General features: G+C 45.9%; 1 protein-coding gene across 5 annotated transcripts in view; it reads right to left on the bottom strand.

The window, feature by feature from the left end:
* Positions 1–20,885, bottom strand: part of SNTG2 (syntrophin gamma 2) — a 215,332-nt gene that overhangs the window by 57,901 nt on the left and 136,546 nt on the right. For all 5 annotated transcript variants that reach the window (XM_061211245.1, XM_061211246.1, XM_061211244.1 and 2 more), the window contains one exon: positions 14,245–14,372. In XM_061211245.1, coding sequence (XP_061067228.1) covers positions 14,245–14,372 — 128 coding nt within the window. The remainder of the gene's footprint in view (positions 1–14,244; positions 14,373–20,885) is intronic.

The raw sequence follows: 20,885 nt of genomic DNA, 5'->3' as shown, positions 1-20,885 counted from the left end.
CAGGAAGGGTGAGTGCTTCTCCAGGCAGCGGTGCGGGACCCCATCTTGGAACCCCAGAACTGCCCGGGTCTCCCCAGGGACACCTCCTGGTGCTGGTGTGCAGTGTGGACACCCTGCAGACGGCGGGCGGTCCGTGGCGACTGGGAACAGGAAACGTAGGGAAGTTATCTAGTTCCCAGTTAGAGGGAAATGGGGAGCCTGTGAACCAGTCCCACAACTGCAGAAGGAAACCACGCTGACTGCACAGCTGTGAACAAGCCTCCGTGACTGTGGACGGGCCAGTGCACGTGAGCCTGGACTGACCCCTGAGCTGTAAACACAAAGACAGCCAACACCTTCTTATTTCCCAAGAGCAGAAAAATGCCGTCTCTGGTCCTCATACTTTCCACTTCCTGTGGACATCTGGCAGTGATCTTGGTAATAATTTGTAATAATTCCCTGGTCCACAAGATGCTTAAATTCTACCTCCCAGGGAGCCTCCTGTCAATGTTTTCTAGCTAATATTATGCTATTGATTTTATGGAAGCACAAAAATGAGTAAATGATAAACTCAAGAAAGTATGAAACATAAGAAAACAAAACTCTGTACCTGTCTTATTTCCATTTTTTGACTACTCCTTTTAAAGAGGCCAATGATGTGCAATGAATTCTTATGTCCTTTTAACAAAATATACTGCCTTTTTTAGACTCCTATGTAAACATTTAAAGTCAAAAAATTAATAAATTTTGGAGAGGCAAAAAACGACAACACATATATTACTAACAATGACATTTATAATAAATGATAAAAATAGCTAGTTGGCCTTTATTGATCCTGGCTTTGTGATGAGCGCTGTGCAAAATACTTTCTAAACTATGCTGGTTTCAACCTTCACAATAACCCCGTTATTATTGTGTCTTATTATTGTTATTATTATTGTTACCATTTTATAGATGAGGAAACTAGGGCTCATGCAGATCAGTCAATTTACCCAAGGTCACAGGGCCTGGAAAGGCACACGAACACCCACACCCACACCCAGGCACACACGTGCACGCACACATACACACACCTGCACGCACACCCACACACAGGCACACACGTGCACGCACACCCCAAACAGAAAGAGCTCAGAGTCTGGTTCCACAACCACAGTCTGAACCGTGACATCAGGCCACCTCGTGAAAACTGCCGGCGCCTCTTCTGTGCAGTAAAACCACACAGACCCTGCCTTTAGGACTATGCAGAGTTCATTCCTTCCATACCTGATGCTTTGTTTTAAACACGTTTGTTTTGATATTTAATACAATTTAATATTTGATATTTAATACAATTAAGTCTGCTGGAACGGTTCCACGACTCTGCACTTCGAGTTTTCATCACTTAGATCTTTCTTCTGAGACAGAAACACTGCATCTCAAGGAGACACTGGAAACGCAAACTCTAACCTGAACACCCAACACCAGTCTGGCGGCCGGGCTGAGTGCAGTGAAGGAACAAATCTCCGTGCCAGGACATCACTCAGCCAGGACGGTATTTTACCCCCTTAGACATGACTGGGTATAAGATGAGGAGGAAGCTGAAAGCATCCTGCATCCTTGACAATCCCAATGGCACCTGCTCCACCAGGAAGCCCAGGGGAGCGCCGGTCCTGAGTCTGGGGGAGGAGCCGTGGTCTTGGGGTAAGAACAGAGTGGGGGCCACGAGGAGAAGGGGGCTGCTGGCTGTCAGAAGAGGAGGGAAGCAGACTGACAGATGGGGCAAGGCATGGGGTTAAGGGTCAAGGGTCAAGAGTCACATGGCATGCCCAGGACCACCTGCCAGGCAGAGGCAGGAATGGAAATGCAAACGGAACTAGGTCAGTTTTTGAGAGTTTGACCTCAAAAGTAATTAGAAAGTCGGTCGAATTCATAAAAAGCAGGGTTCCCCTGCACACCCCCAAGCCTGGGGTCAGTATCTAAGGAGCAATGGGACATGTTCCTAGAGGCAGCAGCCTGCCCGCTCCCTGTGCCCGGGGTAGTTTGATCAGGTAGAATGATGTCACTGAGGCCCTCTCCTCTCAGCAGCAGGAAACTCTGTCACTTCAGCTCATTTGCTTTGCTGTGATGATAGGGATGCTGGTGAAATGAGGACAGAGACGTGTGATCCCTCAGCAGCTGGTGGAGATGGAGGGTCTGAGAGAGGCGACAGCCAACCCTGGAGGTGCTCTCAGGAACGCAGGGCGCCCACAGGAGGCCCCTCTCGTCTACAGCGACGCCATTCTCCCACCTTAAAACGCCCTCCTATTTATTGTCATTTCAAACTTTGAGAGCCTATTAAATTTCTATACACAAAGGAAAGGAAAATCAATTTAACGTTTCAAGGGGAAGACTTGTGATGACACCGACCCTACTCGGATAAGAAGAAAAGACCCGAACATCCGAGAGCTGAGCCTCTGTGGCATCTCTCAGTAGCTGGGGCTCTAATCCCCTCACGGTCACGATGAATAATCCTCGGAGGTAAGATAACAGGTGCTACATTGAAAAACTGCCATTTGATGCACCGGGAAAGAGAGAGAAACAACGTTTTCTGAGGCAGCGAATCCAGCGGAGACAAGGAGCATCTCCCAGGATAAGTCTCGATACCGCACGTGTGGAACGGGGTGGCCGGGGAACAAGTGTGAGACCCAGCGAAGAGGAGCAGGAGCCCTGCCATCTGCACCAGAGACGGCGACTCAGAGCCGCTCTGCGCCGGCGGCACCAGGAGGCAGCCCGGCCGTGCGGGTCACCCAGCTCGAGTCCTGAGCAGCACAGACCAGGGAAGGTCACAGAACGGTCCTCGGGGGTCAAGTGGGCAGCGCTTCCCACGAGCCGCAGAGGGAGGGGCCCTGAGGCTTCCACGTGTCAGCAGCGCCCCCCCCCCCGGCAGCCCCCGGCCCCAGAGGGCCGGCCAGCGAACTAGACGGTCACTGCTCCCGCCGGGGACTGTCCAGACCCGCCGTGCCTTCCGGCCGTGGTGAGAAGCCACCGTCCCAGGGCAGCACTTCTGCACGGGGGCGACTCACGTGGCCCGTGGTTTGGAGACGATCACAGAGAAGGCAGGCTGGCCTCCAGGGTTAAAGACGGTGATCAAGGACCAAGAACGCATGGTGAAGTGAAAGGCTCACTTCTCTCTGCCGGCGTCCGGGGGTGGCGTCCTCTGTCCACACCCACAGTGGGACGGCCGCCCCGGCAGGCCCTCCTCCCCAGGCTGCCCTCCGCAGCGGCCGCGGCCCGGCTGACACCCCAGCCACGGTCCCGTCACGACCCTGTCACAAGGCCGGGCCTCCCCGCGACTCTGCAGACACGGCTGACCAGGCGGCTCCTGCCCCGGAGAAGCTGGCGCACCTCGTGCTCCCGGGCCGTCCACACCCCGTGTGCAGGGCGCGGCCAGAGCCGGACATTTGGGGAACATTCCTAGAGGGGCATCATTCCCTCTCAGTAAGCACACACGCCCTAACTTTCTCTCCCCACGATGGAAATCTCAGAAAAAATTGAAGACGCAGTGAGTTGAGAAAGACAGCAGCCCTGCTACTGAAAGTGGGGTCCGGCTGCTGGCTGCTCAAGAGCCAATAAGGAGGCCAGGAAAGTGGAAAGGAAAGTTTGCTTTAGTTTGGATGCTGGCAACCTGGGGGCAGGGTGGACTCCTGTCCAAAGGCCGGCTTCCCCCCATTCCCCACTGACAGTCAGGGGGCAAGAGCTTTTATAGACGGAGGGAGTGCTACCTGCAGAAACAGCATGGCCCGCTCTGACAGTCATCTTGAAATTGGTGCTGCCGTGCTCTGACCAGCATCATCTTGATTGTCTTAAGTACAGTTAATCTTCGGTTCCAGGGTCGGTTTGTTCCCATTTCCTTGAGGCCAAGTCTCCGAATTGTGGCAGCTTATGTCACGGCTACAGCCTGGTCATCGTGTAGTTCACTTCTTCCACCAGACACTGGCGGGGTTTCAGTGTCTACAAGACGGCTCCCAGGATACAGCTCAGAATATGATCTATAGCCCCTGAGGAGGAACTAAAGGTCCTTGACTCTGCTTACTGACTAGACTATTACTATTTTGTCCTGTTTGTTTTCCTTTGCTTCTGCATTTTCTCACTTATCTGATTAAACTTATTCTTTGACTAAAGTTTTTCTACAGACAAAAGGCAGGCGGAGGACATGGGGGATGGGGAAGGACCACAGGGTCCTGCTGCGTTCCAGCCTGACACCCGACAGCTCCCAGACCGGCTGTGGGATTCTTCTGCTGAACATAAACAGTTCCGAGCCCGCCCACAGCAGGCGAGGGCTCTCCCTGAACTCCAGGAACAAGACAGAAAAGGGCTCGAAATCCTGCCCGAGCAGACGGAAACACAAAGGATGTCCGGCCACCAAGACCCTCCCACATCCCACCCTGACGACGGTGCTCCCCCAGGACAGGCCCGGCCCTGCTCCCAGAAACCCCAACCTGCATCCTCCTGGATAAAGTCAAACTCAACGATGATGCTAGGGGTCCACTCTCTGAGCCCCCAGTGCAGAGCAGACCCTGAGCTCCTGACCCTGCTATGGCCCCCCCAGCACGAACCCCACCCTACAGAAGCCCCTCCTCTTGTGGAGACGCCCACGGCCCTGGGATTCTGTCTCCCCTGCTCTGCTCGACCCCCGGCATCAACAGAGCTGCACTTTGAGGATTTCCCAGCTACAGGAGAGGGTTTTTTTTTTGTTTTTTTTTTTACAATTCTTTGCATTGGGTTTATTGGATAACACCATATTGAATATCTTTAATCCCAGAATCTGCTTATTCTTTTTTTTTTTTTTTTAGTTGTTTTGTTTGTTTGTTTATACTGCAGGTTCTTGTTAGTCATCAATTTTATACACATCAGTGTATACATGTCAATCCCAATCGCCCAATTCAGCATACCACCATCCCCACCCCACCGCAGTTTTCCCCCCTTGGTGTCCATATGTCTGTTCTCTACATCTGTGTCTCAACTTCTGCCCTGCAAACCGGCTCATCTGTAACATTTTTCTAGGTTCCACATACATGCATTAATATACGATATTTGTTTTTCTCTTTCTGACTTACTTCACTCTGTATGACAGTCTCTAGATCCATCCACGTCTCAACAAATGACTCAATTTCGTTCCTTTTTATGGCTGAGTAATATTCCATTGTATATATGTACCACAACTTCTTTATCCATTCGTCTGTTGATGGGCATTTAGGTTGCTTCCATGACCTGGCTATTGTAAATAGTGCTGCAATGAACATTCGGGTGCATGTGTCTTTTTGAATTATGGTTTTCTCTGGGTATATGCCCAGTAGTGGGATTGCTGGGTCATATGGTAATTCTATTTTTAGTTTTTTAAGGAACCTCCATATTGTTCTCCATAGTGGCTGTATCAATTTACATTCCCACCAACAGTGCAAGAGGGTTCCCTTTTCTCCACACCCTCTCCAGCATTTGTTGTTTGTAGATTTTCTGATGATGCCCATTCTAACTGGTGTGAGGTGATACCTCATTGTAGTTTTGATTTGCATTTCTCTAATAGTTAGCGATGTTGAGCATCTTTTCATGTGCTTCGTGGCCATCTGTATGTCTTCTTTGGAGAAATGTCTATTTAGGTCTTCTGCCCATTTTTGGATTGGGGAGTTTGTTTCTTTAATATTGAGCTGAATGAGCTGTTTATATATTTTGGAGATTAATCCTTTGTCCGTTGATTCGTTTGCAAATATTTTCTCCCATTCTGAGGGTTGTCTTTTCGTCTTGTTTATGGTTTCCTTTGCTGTGCAAAAGCTTTGAAGTTTCATTAGGTCCCATTTGTTTATTTTTGTTTTTATTTCCATTACTCTAGGAGGTGGATCAAAAAAGATCTTGCTGTGATTTATGTCAAAGAGTGTTCTTCCTATGTTTTCCTCTAAGAGTTTTATAGTGTCCGGTCTTACATTTAGGTCTCAAATCCATTTTGAGTTTATTTTTGTGTATGGTGTTAGGGAGTATTCTAATTTCATTCTTTTACATGTAGCTGTCCAGTTTTCCCAGCACCACTTATTGAAGAGACTGTCTTTTCTCCATTGTATATCTTTGCCTCCTTTGTCATAGATTAGTTGACCATAGGTGCGTGGGTTTATCTCTGGGCTTTCTATCTTGTTCCATTGATCTATGTTTCTGTTTTTGTGCCAGTACCATATTGTCTTGATTACTGTAGCTTTGTAGTATAGTCTGAAGTCAGGGAGCCTGATTCCTCCAGCTCCGTTTTTTTCCCTCAAGACTGCTTTGGCTATTCGGGGTCTTTTGTGTCTCCATACAAATTTTAAGATGATTTGTTCTAGCTCCGTAAAAAATGCCATTGGTAATTTGATAGGGATTGCATTGAATCTGTAGATTGCTTTGGGTAGTATAGTCATTTTCACAATGTTGATTCTTCCAATCCAAGAACATGGTATATCTCTCCATCTGTTGGTATCATCTTTAATTTCTTTCATCAGTGTCTTATAGTTTTCTGCATACAGGTCTTTTGTCTCCCTAGGTAGGTTTATTCCTAGGTATTTTATTCTTTTTGTTGCAATGGTAAATGGGAGTGTTTCCATAATTTCTCTTTCAGATTTTTCATCATTAGTGTATAGGAATGCAAGAGATTTCTGTGCGTTAATTTTGTATCCTGCAACTTTACCATATTCATTAATTAGCTCTAGCAGTTTTCTGGTGGCAGTTTTAGGATTCTCTATGTATAGTATCATGTCATCTGCAAACAGTGACAGTTTTACTTCTTCTTTTCCAATTTGTATTCCTTTTATTTCTTTTTCTTCTCTGATTGCCGTGGCTAGGACTTCCAGAACTATGTTGAATAATAGTGGTGAGAGTGGACATCCTTGTCTCGTTCCTGATCTTAGAGGAAATGCTTTCAGTTTTTCACCGTTGAGAATGATGTTTGCTGTGGGTTTGTCATATATGGCCTTTATTATGTTGAGGTAGGTTCCCTCTATGCCCACTTTCTGGAGAGTTTTTATCATAAATGGGTGTTGAATTTTGTCAAAAGCTTTTTCTGCATCTATTGAGATGATCATATGGTTTTTATTCTTCAATTTGTTAATATGGTGTATCACATTGATTGATTTGCGTATATTGAAGAATCCTTGCATCCCTGGGATAAATCCCACTTGATCGTGGTGTATGATCTTTTTAATGTGTTGTTGGATTCTGTTTGCTAGTATTTTGTTGAGGATTTTTGCATCTATATTCATCAGTGATATTGGTCTGTAATTTTCTTTTTTTGTAGTGTCTTTGTCTAGTTTTGGTATCAGGGTGATGGTGGCCTCACAGAATGAGTTTGGGAGTGTTCCTTCCTCTGCAATTTTTTGGAAGAGTTTGAGAAGGATAGGTGTTAGCTCTTCTCTAAATGTTTGATAGAATTCACCTGTGAAGCCATCTGGTCCTGTACTTTTGTTTGTTGGAAGATTTTTAATCACAGTTTCAATTTCATTACTTGTGATTGGTCTGTTCATATTTTCTGCTTCTTCCTGGTTCAGTCTTGGAAGGTTATACCTTTCTAAGAATTTGTCCATTTCTTCCAGGTTGTCCATTTTATTGGCATAAAGTTGCTTGTAGTAGTCTCTTAGGATGCTTTGTATTTCTGCGGTGTCTGTTGTAACTTCTCCTTTTTCATTTCTGATTTTATTGATTTGAGTCCTCTCCCTCTTTTTCTTGATGAGTCTGGCTAATGGCTTATCAATTTTGTTTATCTTCTCAAAGAACCAGCTTTTAGTTTTATTGATCTTTGCTATTGTTTTCTTTGTTTCTATTTCATTTATTTCCGCTCTGATCTTTATGATTTCTTTCCTTCTGCTAACTTTGGGTTTTGTTTGTTCTTCTTTCTCTAGTTTCTTTAGGTGTAAGGTTAGATTGTTTACTTGAGATTTTTCTTGTTTCTATAGGTAGGCTTGTATAGCTATAAACTTCCCTCTTAGAACTGCTTTTGCTGCATCCCATAGGTTTTGGGTCGTCGTGTTTTCATTGTCATTTGTCTCTAGGTATTTTTTGATTTCCTCTTTGATTTCTTCAGTGATCTCTTGGTTATTTAGTAACGTATTGTTTAGCCTCCATGTGTTTGTGTTTTTTACATTTTTTCCCCTGTAATTCATTTCTAATCTCATAGCGTTGTGGTCAGAAAAGATGCTTGATATGATTTCAATTTTCTTAAATTTACTGAGGCTTGATTTGTGACCCAAGATGTAATCTATCCTGGAGAATGTTCCGTGCGCACTTGAGAAGAACGTGTAATCTGCTGTTTTTGGATGGAATGTCCTATAAATATCAATGAAATCTATCTGGTCTATTGTGTCATTTAAAGCTTCTGTTTCCTTATTTATTTTCATTTTGGATGATCTGTCCATTGGTGTAAGTGAGGTGTTAAAGTCCCCCACTATTATTGTGTTACTGTCAATTTCCTCTTTTATAGCTGTTAGCAGTTGCCTTATGTATTGAGGTGCTCCTATGTTGGGTGCATATATATTTATAATTGTTATATCTTCTTCTTGGATTGATCCCTTGATCATTATGTAGTGTCCTTCCTTGTCTCTTGTAACATTCTTTATTTTAAAGTCTATTTTATCTGATATGAGTATAGCTACTCCAGCTTTCTTTTGATTTCCATTTGCATGGAATATCTTTTTCCATCCCCTCACTTTCAGTCTGTATGTGTCCCTAGGTCTAAAGTGGGTCTCTTGTAGACAGCATATATATGGGTCTTGTTTTTGTATCCATTCAGCAAGCCTGTGTCTTTTGGCTGGAGCATTTAATCCATTCACGTTGAAGGTAATTATCGATATGTATGTTCCTATGACCATTTTCTTAATTGTTTTGGGTTTGTTTTTGTAGGTCCTTTTCTTCTCTTGTGTTTCCCACTTAGAGAAGTTCCTTTAACATTTGTTGTAGAGCTGGTTTGGTGGTGCTGAATTCTCTTAGCTTTTGCTTGTCTGTAAAGCTTTTGATTTCTCCATCAAATCTGAATGAGATCCTTGCCGGGTAGAGTAATCTTGGTTGTAGGTTCTTCCCTTTCATCACTTTAAGTATATCATGCCACTCCCTTCTGGCTTGTAGAGTTTCTGCTGAGAAATCAGCTGTTAACCTTATGGGAGTTCCCTTGTATGTTATTTGTCGTTTTTTCCCTTACTGCTTTCAATAATTGTTCTTTGTCTTTAATTTTTGCCACTTTGATTACTATGTGTCTCGGCGTGCTTCTCCTTGGGTTTATCCTGTATGGGACTCTCTGCGCTTCCTGGACTTGGGTGGCTATTTCCTTTCCCATGTTAGGGAAGTTTTTGACTATAATCTCTTCAAATATTTTCTTGGGTCCTTTCTCTCTCTCTTCTCCTTCTGGGACCCCTATAATGCGAATGTTGTTGCGTTTAATGTTGTCCCAGAGGTCTCTTAGGCTGTCTTCATTTCTTTTCATTCTTTTTTCTTTAGTCTGTTCCGCAGCAGTGAATTCCACCATTCTGTCTTCCAGGTCACTTATCCGTTATTCTGCCTCAGTTATTCTACTATTGATTCTTTCTAGTGTAGTTTTCATTTCAGTTATTGTATTGTTCATCTCTGTTTGTTTGTTCTTTAATTCTTCTAGGTCTTTGTTAATCATTTCTTGCATCTTCTCAATCTTTGCCTCCATTCTTATTCCAAGGTCCTGGATCATCTTCACTATCATTATTCTGAATTCTTTTTCTGGAAGGTTGCCTATCTCCACTTCATTTAGTTGTTTTTCTGGGGTTTTTTCTTGTTCCTTCATCTGGTATATAGCCCTCTGCCTTTTCATCTTGTCTATCTTTCTGTAAATGTGGTTTCTGTTCCACAGGCTGCAGGACTGTAGTTTTTCTTGCTTCTGATATCTGCCCTCTGGTGGTTGAGGCTATCTAACAGGCTTGATGGGAGGCTCTGGAGGTGGATAGAGCTGACTGTTGCTGTGGCGGTCAGAGCTCCGTAAAACTTTAATCCACTTGACTGTTGATGGGTGGGGCTGGGTTCCCTCCCTGTTGGTTGTTTTGCCTGAGGCAACCCAACACTGGAGCCTACCCGGGCTCTTTGGTGAGGCTAATGGCAGACTCTGGGAGGGCTCACGCCAAGGAGTACTTCCCAGAACCTCCGCTGCCAGTGTCCTTGTCCCCACGGTGAAACAGAGCCAGCCCCCGCCTCTGCAGGAGATCCCCCAACACCAGCAGGTATGTTTGGTTCAGTCTCCCCCAGGGTCACTGCTCCTTCCCCTGGGTCCCGATGCACACACTATTTTGTGTGCACCCTCCAAGAGTGGGGTCTCTGTTTCCCCCAGTCCTGTCGAAGTCCTGCAATCAATTCCCACTAGGCTTCAAAGTCTGATTCTCTATGAATTCCTCCTCCCATTGACGGACCCCCAGGTTGGGAAGCCTGACGTGGGGCTCAGAACCTTCACTCCAGTGGGTGGACTTCTGTGGTATAAGTGCTCGCCAGTCTGTGAGTCACCCACCCAGCAGTTTTGGGATTTGATTTTACTATGATTGCGCCCCTCCTACCGTCTCACTGTGGCTTCTCCTCTGTCCTTGGACGTGGGGTATCCTCCTTGGTGAAGTCCAGTGTCTTCCTGTCGATGATTGTCCAGCAGCCAGTTGTGATTCTGGTGCTCTCGCAAGAGGGAGTGAGAGCACGTCCTTCTACTCCGCCATCTTGGTTAATCCTCAGGAGAGGGGGTTTTGGCACAAGGATCCAAACATGAAACCATCCTTTGCAAAACAGATCAGAGTATTTAGCAGGATAATTTTGACTTGTAGTATCACTCTTGAAAATGTGCTTATCTGCAATATGTCTCCAGCATGGCTGCTGTAAAGCCCATCTGGTCCCTTCCATGCTCTTTACTCTGAAATAAGGGGACCTCCTACAAAGCAAAACGGGGTATTACTGTCAGCGAAAAGACGTCATTTCACTGTTCTTTTCACAAATACGAAAGATGTGGGACAAATAGAACTAAAGCTTTAGTTTCCTTCCGTCCCTTTGGAAAAAGGAATGAGATAAGTGACTCCTTACCCTTTTTCAGGCCAACATAAAACAAGAGCCCTGGGAAGGGCTCATCTGAGCAGAACCAGAAAAAGCAGCGCCTCGTGTAAAGAATTCACCAGCGCGGTGCGCCCGCCGACTCGGCAGTGATCCCTCAAACCTGAGTTTCCTTCCTCCTGTTCAGGCATATTCCTCAGCCCACAAACAGTTAACAATGACTGTAGCCCCACACCTGTCAGCACACTTCTAAAGGGGTTTAAAAGCTCCCTTAAACCTAGTGTTATTTTACGCTTTCTCCATAAACCATCTTAGGAAGCAGTGGAGAATTCACATCATCTCCTGCCCGCTTGGCTATCAGGAAGGGGCTCCCCGAGTGCAGGTCACGCGGCCCCAAGAGGCCCAGAGGCAATGCGGGATTAGAGATGGTTCCCTCCAAACCCTGTTCTTTCCTCCACACCAGCCGCCTCCCCTCCTCTCGCCCAAGTCCAGAGCCCCAGGCTTTAGATCGTCTGGTCTGAGGCTGCCTCGTAAAAGCTCCCTCGTGGCTGGACTGACTGTCTGGCAAGCACACATTTCTCTTGTTCTTAAGGATGGTCCCTCCCCCTCAGCTTCCTAAAATACACATACTAAGGCGGGCACCTTGCTCAGCCCAGGTCTGGGACCCTAACTGGACTCGTCATGGGGATGTGAAAGCACAGCCAACCGCAGACCAAGGCTCAGTGCGTCTTCAAAGGACAGATTCCTAAGATGGGTCTGAGCACGCCCTGCACTTAGGCTCAGATCACAGCCTCGGGGGCACAGGCAGCTGCACCCAGTTACTCTGTCAGACACAAAGCTAGGTGTTGCCAGGCGGGATTCTGCAAAAGTAGTTAAGATCTGAAATCGCCTGGCTCTAAATCAGGAAGATTATCCAGGTGGCCCGACGTGGTCTCACGCCCTTCACATCTGGGTCTGAAGGTCAAAGACAGGAAGTCAGATTCCAGGCACAAGAGGTCATCTGTTGCTGCCTTACAGATGAGGGGACATGAGGCCTGGAACGTGGGTGACAGCCAGCACGGAGATGGGGAACCCAGCCTTACAGACCCGAGGGCCTGAATTCTGCCAACAGCCAGCGAGAACCCTGGGGAGGGGCCCGGCTTCAGGCGAGAGTGCAGCCCGGTCATACCCCAGCATTGGCTTGGAGACCCCAGCACACGCACACCAGCTGACCCGTGGAGACTGTGAGGTGATACACTCGCGCTTTTGAAGCTAAATTTGCACTAACCGGTTACGTAGCAACAGAAAACGGATAGGGTCCTGCTCAGAAAACTCCCGCCCTCTTCCCAGCCAGCAGTCGCCCCAGGAAGCATGCTTCCCTCCTCACAGTGTCAGAGAAATGTGCTAATAACTACCTAACAGCCAAAAGCACGAGATTCTGCTGAGGAATCTGTGATGTCTCGTGGCTACTTCCCAGTGTCTGCCGACGTGGTCTATTTTCCTACGTGAGCGCTCGAGGAGCAGCCCTACTTTGTAAGGAGTCAGCTGTTACCGCCACTGGGCATCATGCTGTTTCTACGCCTGTTTTCGTTTCATGTCAAGATGCTCTCCCCCAAATTCTTATGGAACCATCTTTTCCTGTCCTGGGCAGTCAATGATACGACCTTCATTAATAGTGATGTATAACTGATGTAAAAGCTTAGTTCCCACTGTGCCCAGGAACCGCTGACACGTCCACCTGACAGTGAACAGGCGCGAGAGGCCCCCGGCAGAGCACAAGCCTGCAGCCCCGGAGGCGACGGGACGTGGGAACTGTCGTACTCACTACAACTGAGTTTTATCATTTCAATACGTATCTCAAATGTTAGGTTTAAATATGTGTCTACTCTTTAGAGGATCTTTTGAAACATTTTCGGAAAACTAAGGAACCTCAACCATCATTGGCCGAATGACTGTACTTTCAAAAACAGGAAAACGCAGAGCAGCTGGTGACAGATGTTGGTCCTGCAGCTGGACGGCGACAGGAAGCCAGGACACCGGCCGCTGACGTGCTCGTCCCACTTGTTTATCCACTCAGAGGGTCGCCTGAGAGTCCTCCCCAGGCGACAGTTCAGAGCTCTGGCATTTAGATTTTGAGAAGCGTTTGACTTCGAGTTGGCAATGTCTAAACCTGCTCCTTGCACGCCCCAGAGCGAGGGTCCCTCGGGAGAGAGCACAGAGCTGCAGGGCTAACTCGGGCTGTCTGAGGCCGAGCGCTCAGGCCTCCTCTCCCTTTCCTCCTCTTCAATGTGGGACCAGAGGGCTACAGGGCAGGCAAGGGAACAGCATCCCTGCTAAACGTGCACTTTAATACTGATGTGAGTCAGACACACTGGACGAAATGCAGAATTGTAGTCATTCATTTTACTTTTTGCACCTTCCTGCCCATATTAAAATCCTGAAAGAGTCAGCAAAGCTAATAAGATATGTTTGTTTCCATAAAACGACATGGAAACCTTTGGTTTGCTGTTAGGATTTGACAGCACTTCCCAGGGCAAAGGGGGGGGGGGGCGTGTGACCACCCAGGGGCGCCTTCTTCAGACACTTTGTGTTCATGGCCTCCACGGGCACACGTGTCTCATCGAGAAAGTACTCAATTTCCAGACAACGAGCATTCTTCCTTTGTTCACACAGTTCTCTCCCCACCTTCTTAAGAATGAAAGGAAACTCACCACCTACTTACTTCTCAGCCTTTCCACAGTGACCTGACAGCACAGCTGGCCACAAATGACACACTGTATTAACTTAGAGGGAAAAATGCAACCTTATTCCACAAAACAGTGATGGACACACAACCTTTACAGATGAAACTCTGAAATTACTTCATTAACCAGGCTCGGAAACTAGCGAGCATTTATTGAACACTGGTGCTAATCTAACCTTCTCATTTTATTAATGAAGAAAATGAGGCCCACGGGGTTTAAATGACTTTTCTGTAATTGTATGCAACGTGGATAAGAGTACAGTCTTATTTCCAATCTAATTCTGTTAACAGTTAAAACTGAAAATACGATTTCTTCTTCTAATGACTATGTCTCAGAAGAATGAACAAACAGTCACCACTAGACAGAACCACTCCTGACGACTAATCAGCTCTTGCTCTGATTAGTGTTTTCTTATGATGCTTGACTTTTATTATGATTATGATTACTTTTGCAAATGCTAAATCCACCTGGAGACAAGGACCTGCACTTCGGGGTTTATTGGCGCTTCCCACTCCAGATGACGGTCACACACCTTACTTTTTCTGCTCCAGCTCTGCACCGTGAGACCCGAGCCATGGACAGAGGGAGTGACACGGCGTCTAGCCAGCGCTTCTCATATTTTGGTTCATGAGCGACGGGCGAAGAAGGCGAGGACGGAGCCTGTGCAAAACAGACGAGAATCAATGGTCACAGAATCAGGTGAAGGCACCAAATACAGGGGGAGGCCCCAACAGGCCCAAACATCACGTCCCCCAAACCCAAATGAAACACATTTCAACTGCTGCAAAAGCACATGTGATCATTTTCTCAAAGCTCTGGAAAGAAATAAGTGCTCTTCTATTTCGACGTACACGATTTTCTTCCTCTGTTTTTTAAACAACATACTGCACCAAAGACAGAAAAGTCCCAGGGAAGGGGACGGGGAGAGAGCCTAAAACTGGAAGGAACCTGAGGGACACGACGAAGGCTCTGAGTGCAGGAAGGCTGTGAACGACCACCTCCACCTGGAAGGTCAAATCAGAGCGAGTTTAATACATAACAATATTGACGACATGCTAACGGGTGCCTAGGTCACAAGACCCTGCCTGTTCACCAATGGCCAAGTCCCCACCATCTGTCCAAGGTGAGCAGAGAGGGAGCCAGTGGGGAGGGGGTGGCCCGGTCCCTCCTCGGCGGGGCCTGCAGGGAAGAGGAAGATGCTCCAACGCCTGAATGAAGCCACGTGGCCAGACAGAACACCGCACGTGCCCAGTTAGTCACAGGGTCGGACGCGGCCCGTCTCGGCCCCCGCGGAGAAGACAGCCCCGGGCCGCGCGGCCACACCTCACGGGACGCCGGGTTCCTTCACACGGAAGCATCCTCGCGGCAGCCGTGGCTTCCAGCCACAAGGGCAGGTTTTCCCGGCACCTTCCAGCTCAGGGGCGGGCGGCCAGAGCAAGGTGCGAATCCCCGGGGCACAGGCAAACAGACGCGCTAATTAGGACGGCAAAGCTGTATCTGCCTGGGAGCGCTGGAAAGGCCCCCAGCTCAGGGAGGCCACCTCTGTGCTGTCCTGACGGGGTTGTCGGGAATGGGGGAGGGTCTCGCTGAGGAAGGCAGGGCCTGCAGGGCGGCGATGGTGAGCGCTGGAAACGGGGTCTTACTGGGACGGCTAAGGTTGCGTGGGACGCGCGGTGTCAGAATGCTGTGGACCCACCTCCACTCTCAGACTCCAACAAGACCCGAAACCGCTCTTATGGTGAGGATTCCTTCCAGGCCAAACTCCCAGCAAGTCTAGTGTCTGACCGTCTCAGGCCGAACAGCGGCCACCCCCGGATAAAGCATATCGGGGCCTAATCCCGGGACCTGGTACCTTATTTGGACAAAGGGTCCCCACATGTGTGATTAAATTAAGGGTATGTACCTGGACTATTTGGGCGCCCTAAATGCAACTATCCTTACCAGAGGGATACAGGGGAACCCAGACAGGAGGGAGAAGGGCGTTGTAAAGACAGAGGCGGAGACGGAAGCCACATGGCCGAACGACCAGGATGCCGGGGGGTGGGGGGGCTACGAAGAGCGGGAGGGGGCAGGAAGGACCCTCCTCTGGAGCCTTTGGAAGGAGCAGCCCTGCCAATGCCTGGATTCCAAGCAACCAGAGGCTGGGTTTGGGTTGTCCTCATAACATTCTTATTTAAATTTATTAATTCCACAGCCAATAGCTCAAAAGCAAAGGTACTGTAACATTAGAAGATTAAACTAGATTTTATTAATGTTCATTTACTGTCGTCTTTTTGCATTATGTTCTAGTGTTCGGTAGAATATCTGCTTTTGGTGTACACATGACACAGCATTGGAAGGCCTACAGGTTTATTACTTTACTATGGATTTCATACTGGCTTTACTGAGATACCCGTTTGCCTACATGCACTGCTGCTGCCTGTGTAAGAATTCGCTATAATTTATTATACATTGTGGCATGTCTTCAGTTATCAGTTTTCACTGAGTTTTATCACTGTTATTTGCATTCACAACACTCCATTTAAGGTATCAGAGTTCATCAGGAGTAATGTTTTTGTGCATTTTCTTTGAATGCGGTTTGCTGCTCTCACTGATTCAAACTTGTAAGCGACAACAGGCATCAACAGAGTTATGAGAATAATCCTGCAAAATCACCGCGTAAAATGTCATAATGGATTCCGTATATAATGAGCAATATTTAAATGAGCACAAGAATATGGTTATTAAATAAAATCATTTTAAATTTACTTTTCAAAATGTAGGATAAAAAGTGATTCCCCACTAAGAAAAATAATTTTTTCCTTTATAAAATCAGGTTGCATTTCATAACCTATTGGGCACATTTTAGCAACAGACTATAACTTTTTAAAGGAAGCCTTTTGTTCCCTCTGCTTTGGAAAGCTTCTACCTCAAGGGCCACTGACAAGCCCAGAGTTTCATGTCAGATTTGACCAGTGTTTCCTCTGGAAAAATACTTTGTATAATCCTGAGAACCATGAGGCTGAAGGAGGACACCAGGTCTCCATAGATCAGTGGGGTTTTCTGTGATGCTCACATGGCCTCCTTCATGGTGGGTTCAGGGGATGCCTGGGAAAGGAGGAGGAGCCTGGCTGGGGTCCCCTCCAAGCTTGCTCCATCCCTGGACTCCTGCCGTGGGCTGCAGGACACAAGCTGCCTGCCCTCTGTAGCTGCAAGCCCTGGGGTGTGGGGGAAAACAGACTGGGAGCCCCAGCACTGCGGGAGCCCGGAGCTCCCGCTCCTAATGGGACACCAGTAAAGTTGTGCCCGGACAGACCTTCCAGAACCTGTGGTCAAGGCTGGGGCCGCTCAAGGGCTGGGCAGGCTTCCCCTCTGTGTGCAAGTCCCCATCTGAGGGGAGCTCATCACCCGCAGGAAGCAGAACATCATGATTCTAATTTCAGCCCAAAATGGTACATCAGCTTTAGAGCTTGCAGAAATCACGAGGTGTGTTCCCCCCAGCTGAACTGAAACGCCGTGGGTTGTACCTGTCAGCTCTCCTGATCGTGTGGCACAGCCCAGGGAACTCAGGTCTTATGACACCATCTACTGCTACCCACCACCCAAGACATCGATTTTAGAGGAGGAGGGACAAGACGTGTTTCCTTCCATTTGATGTATGATGCAGTCAAAAGTGTCAGAGGAGTGAGGAAAAGAAGGCCGTCCTGGTTCTAAAACATTTATATGTGACCCATCAACTCACAGAACCGTTTACCCTAGGACACCTTAGTTTCTTTGAGCTGGAGATTCTGAGTTGAGATGGCTCAGTGGAGGTTCTACCTCGTGGGACAGCATCTCACCTGTTTTTTGGGATCCCTAGTGTGACGGGACGCTCCCCGTGGAACTCACTGCCTGCAGAGGGCTACGCACCACAGAAGATTCTGAAGGAGTGCGTGTCCACCAAGGATGCTGCATTGCAGCCACGATCATGCTTTCCCTGAAGTCACGGATACGAGCGGCAAACTAGTGAGGGCGGACCTCCTTGTTCTCAAATGCTCTACCTGTGCATCCTCCACTCCTCACCTGTCTCATTCCTTGGGTGCTGGGATACATCTTTAAGTCATCTTTTTCATGAAAAATGTTCAATGTTCAATACTTGATGTTTAACTAGGAGATTTGAAGCCAACTTTTTAGGTATTGCCACCTTATTTCTACTTTGAATGGTTGAGGACTTTCCACTTTATTCTTCTATTTTTAACTGAACTATACTGAGGCGTCAATTACATATAATGACACGTACTGATTTAGGTGCACAGTTTGATGAGTTTTGACAAATGTATCCACCTCACGCAACCAAGCCCTAGATTATAATGCAGAATAATTCCACCCCAGCCACCAAGAAAAGTTCCCTGCGCCTGTGTATAGGCATCTCCCCTCCTGCACAAGGCAGCCACTGATCTGACTTCTGTCACTATAGATTACTTTGAGTCTTCTAGGACTTCTATGCCTAGAATCATACAGGACATACTTGTGTGTGAGGCTTCCTTCTCTCGGCAGGAGGTCTGTGAGAGGATCCTCGTTACTGCGTATTTCAGCAGATTATTCATTTTCATCACTGAGTAGTAGTCTACTGTCTGCATGTGCCAGCATGTCTTTATCCATTCACCTGTTGAAGGAGATCTGAATCATTCCCAGTTTAAGAACAATATAAATAAAAGTGCTGTGTTGTCAGTTAAATTTGGGTGCCACGCTTGCATTCCTCGGATAAACCTCATTTGCTCATGACACATTATTCTTCCTTTGATTTGTTCATATATTTGAAGATTTTTGCATCTACATTTATGAGGGTCATTGGTCTGTAACATTTTTTTTTTTAACAGATTATTTTTAAAATTTATTTATTTATGGCTGTGTTGGGTCTTCGTTTCTGTGCGAGGGCTTTCTCTACTTGTGGCAAGCGGGGGCCACTCTTCATCGCGGTGCGTGGGCCTCTCACTATCGCGGCCTCTCTTGTTGCGGAGCACAGGCTCCAGACGTGCAGGCTCAGTAATTGTGGCTCACGGGCCCAGCTGCTCCGTGGCATGTGGGATCTTCCCAGACCAGGGCTAGAACCCGTGTCTCCTGCATTGGCAGGCAGATTCTCAACCACTGCACCACCAGGGAAGCCCTGTAATATTCTTTACATGTAACACCTTTGAAAGATTCTCGTAAAATTATTCTGGCCTCATAGAGTTAGCTGGAATGCATCAAATCTTCTATTTTCTGAAAGTGTCTGTGAAATTGACATATTATTTCTTTGATAGGATTCACCAATTACAGAATACTTGAGTTTTCTATAAGCCTTTGTTGCCCTGAACAGTCTTTCATAGCCTTGCATGTGATCCATCTTGATGAATGTTCCATGTTCACTTGAAAGGAACGTTGATTCTACAGACTTTGGACACAGTATGCTGTGAGTCAGTTAGTTGACTCATAAGGTTGGTTACATCCTCTATCTCCTTACTGATGTTTTGTCTACTTGTCCTATCAACTTCTGAGCAAAGATTATTAAAATCTCCAACTACGACTGTGAGTTTGTCTGTTTCTGCCATTTCTGCCAGGTTTGGTTCTTATATTTGGAAGCTCTGTTACTAAGTGCAAACTACATACAGGATTATTACATTTTCCTGATGAATTGGTCTTTTAATCATAATGGAACATTCCTCTTTGTTTCTTGTACACTCATTGCCTTAAAGACTACTTTGTCAGATATTAATGTAGCCACAATTATTCTGTTTCTGTTTATAAAATATATGTTCTCCACTCTTTTAATCACCACTTATTTGCATCTTTACATTTAAATTATAATTTCAGTAGAAAGCATAGAGTTGGGCCTTTCTTTTTATCAAATCCAGTCTGACAACTTGTATCTTTTAATTGGAACATTTAGTCCATTTACATTTATTGTAATTCTTATGTCACTAGGTTTAATTATTATTTAATTCCTATTTGTTATTTGTTCCTCTTGATTTTTCTGCTCTGTTGAACATACTCTTTTTAAGGGGTTGATCAATCTTTTTTCATTATTCTCTTTTATCTTCTCATTAGTTGTAGGAATCATAATACATATTCTTAATTTATCAATGCTTATTTATTATATTGTATCACTGCAAACTTCCCATCTGACACATCACTGTTCCTACACCTCATGTCACAAATATAAGAACTTTACAGCAGAATAATTCAATTTACCTGACCCCATCCTTTGTGCTATTCTTGCTGCATCTTTTACTTCAACATACATTATCAACTCCATTTTACCATCTTACCATTTTGTCCTCTGAAGTATTTATATTTAAAGGAAATTATGATAAGGAAAATAGATATTTTATACACACACTCACTTATTTACCATTTATGCTGCTCTTTACTTCTTCCTGTATGTGTAAGTCTCCATCTGGTGTCTTGTCCTTTCAGCCTGAAGAGCATCTTTTAGTATCTCGGGTAGTGCAGGTCTGCTGGTGATATTTTCTCTCAGCTTAAATTTCTTTTAAAATGTTTGTATCCCCTCACTTTTGAAGAATATTTTCCCCTGGATATAGAATTCTAATAGATATTCATTTTTCTGTTCCTATGTAAATAATATGTCTTTTTTAAAAATCTGGCTTCTACTTAGATTTTGTCTTCTTTGACTTTCAACAGTTTGACTGGGATCTGCTGACATATAGTTTTCTTTGTATTCATCCAGCTTTGTCTTCGTTCCCATTTTCCTTCTAGACTCCAAGTACACATAGCCTTGGTCCACTTGAGTTATGCCACAGGTCACTGGTGCTCCCTTGTTTTTCAGTCTTTTTCCTGTTCTTCAGATGGGCAGATTTCTGTTGGTGTGTCTCCAAGTTTACCGCCAGGCCTTCTGCCATCTTTAATTCATATGAAGCCTATCCGGTAGATTTTTTTCTTTTCTTAAAATTCTAGTTATTGCACTTTCAGTTCTACAATTATCATTTTTTTCATTTTTGAAATCTCAATTTCTTTACTGAGAGTTCCTATCTGTTCAACCATTAAAACCATATTTTCCTCAAGGCCTTGAAGGTATCGATAACTATTGTGTTAAGGTCTTTGTCGGCTAAACACAACATCATGTGGGGTCTATTTCTACTGACTGAGTTTTTCTTAGCTTTATATCACTTTGTCTTGTTTCTTTGCATCACTAGTAATTTTTGATTGCATACTGGA

The sequence above is a fragment of the Eubalaena glacialis genome, chromosome 14 (assembly GCF_028564815.1).
Source record: "Eubalaena glacialis isolate mEubGla1 chromosome 14, mEubGla1.1.hap2.+ XY, whole genome shotgun sequence".
In the NCBI taxonomy this organism is placed as follows: domain Eukaryota; kingdom Metazoa; phylum Chordata; class Mammalia; order Artiodactyla; family Balaenidae; genus Eubalaena; species Eubalaena glacialis.
Note: the sequence above shows the minus strand (reverse complement) of the source record. Positions and strands in the feature narration are given on the sequence as shown.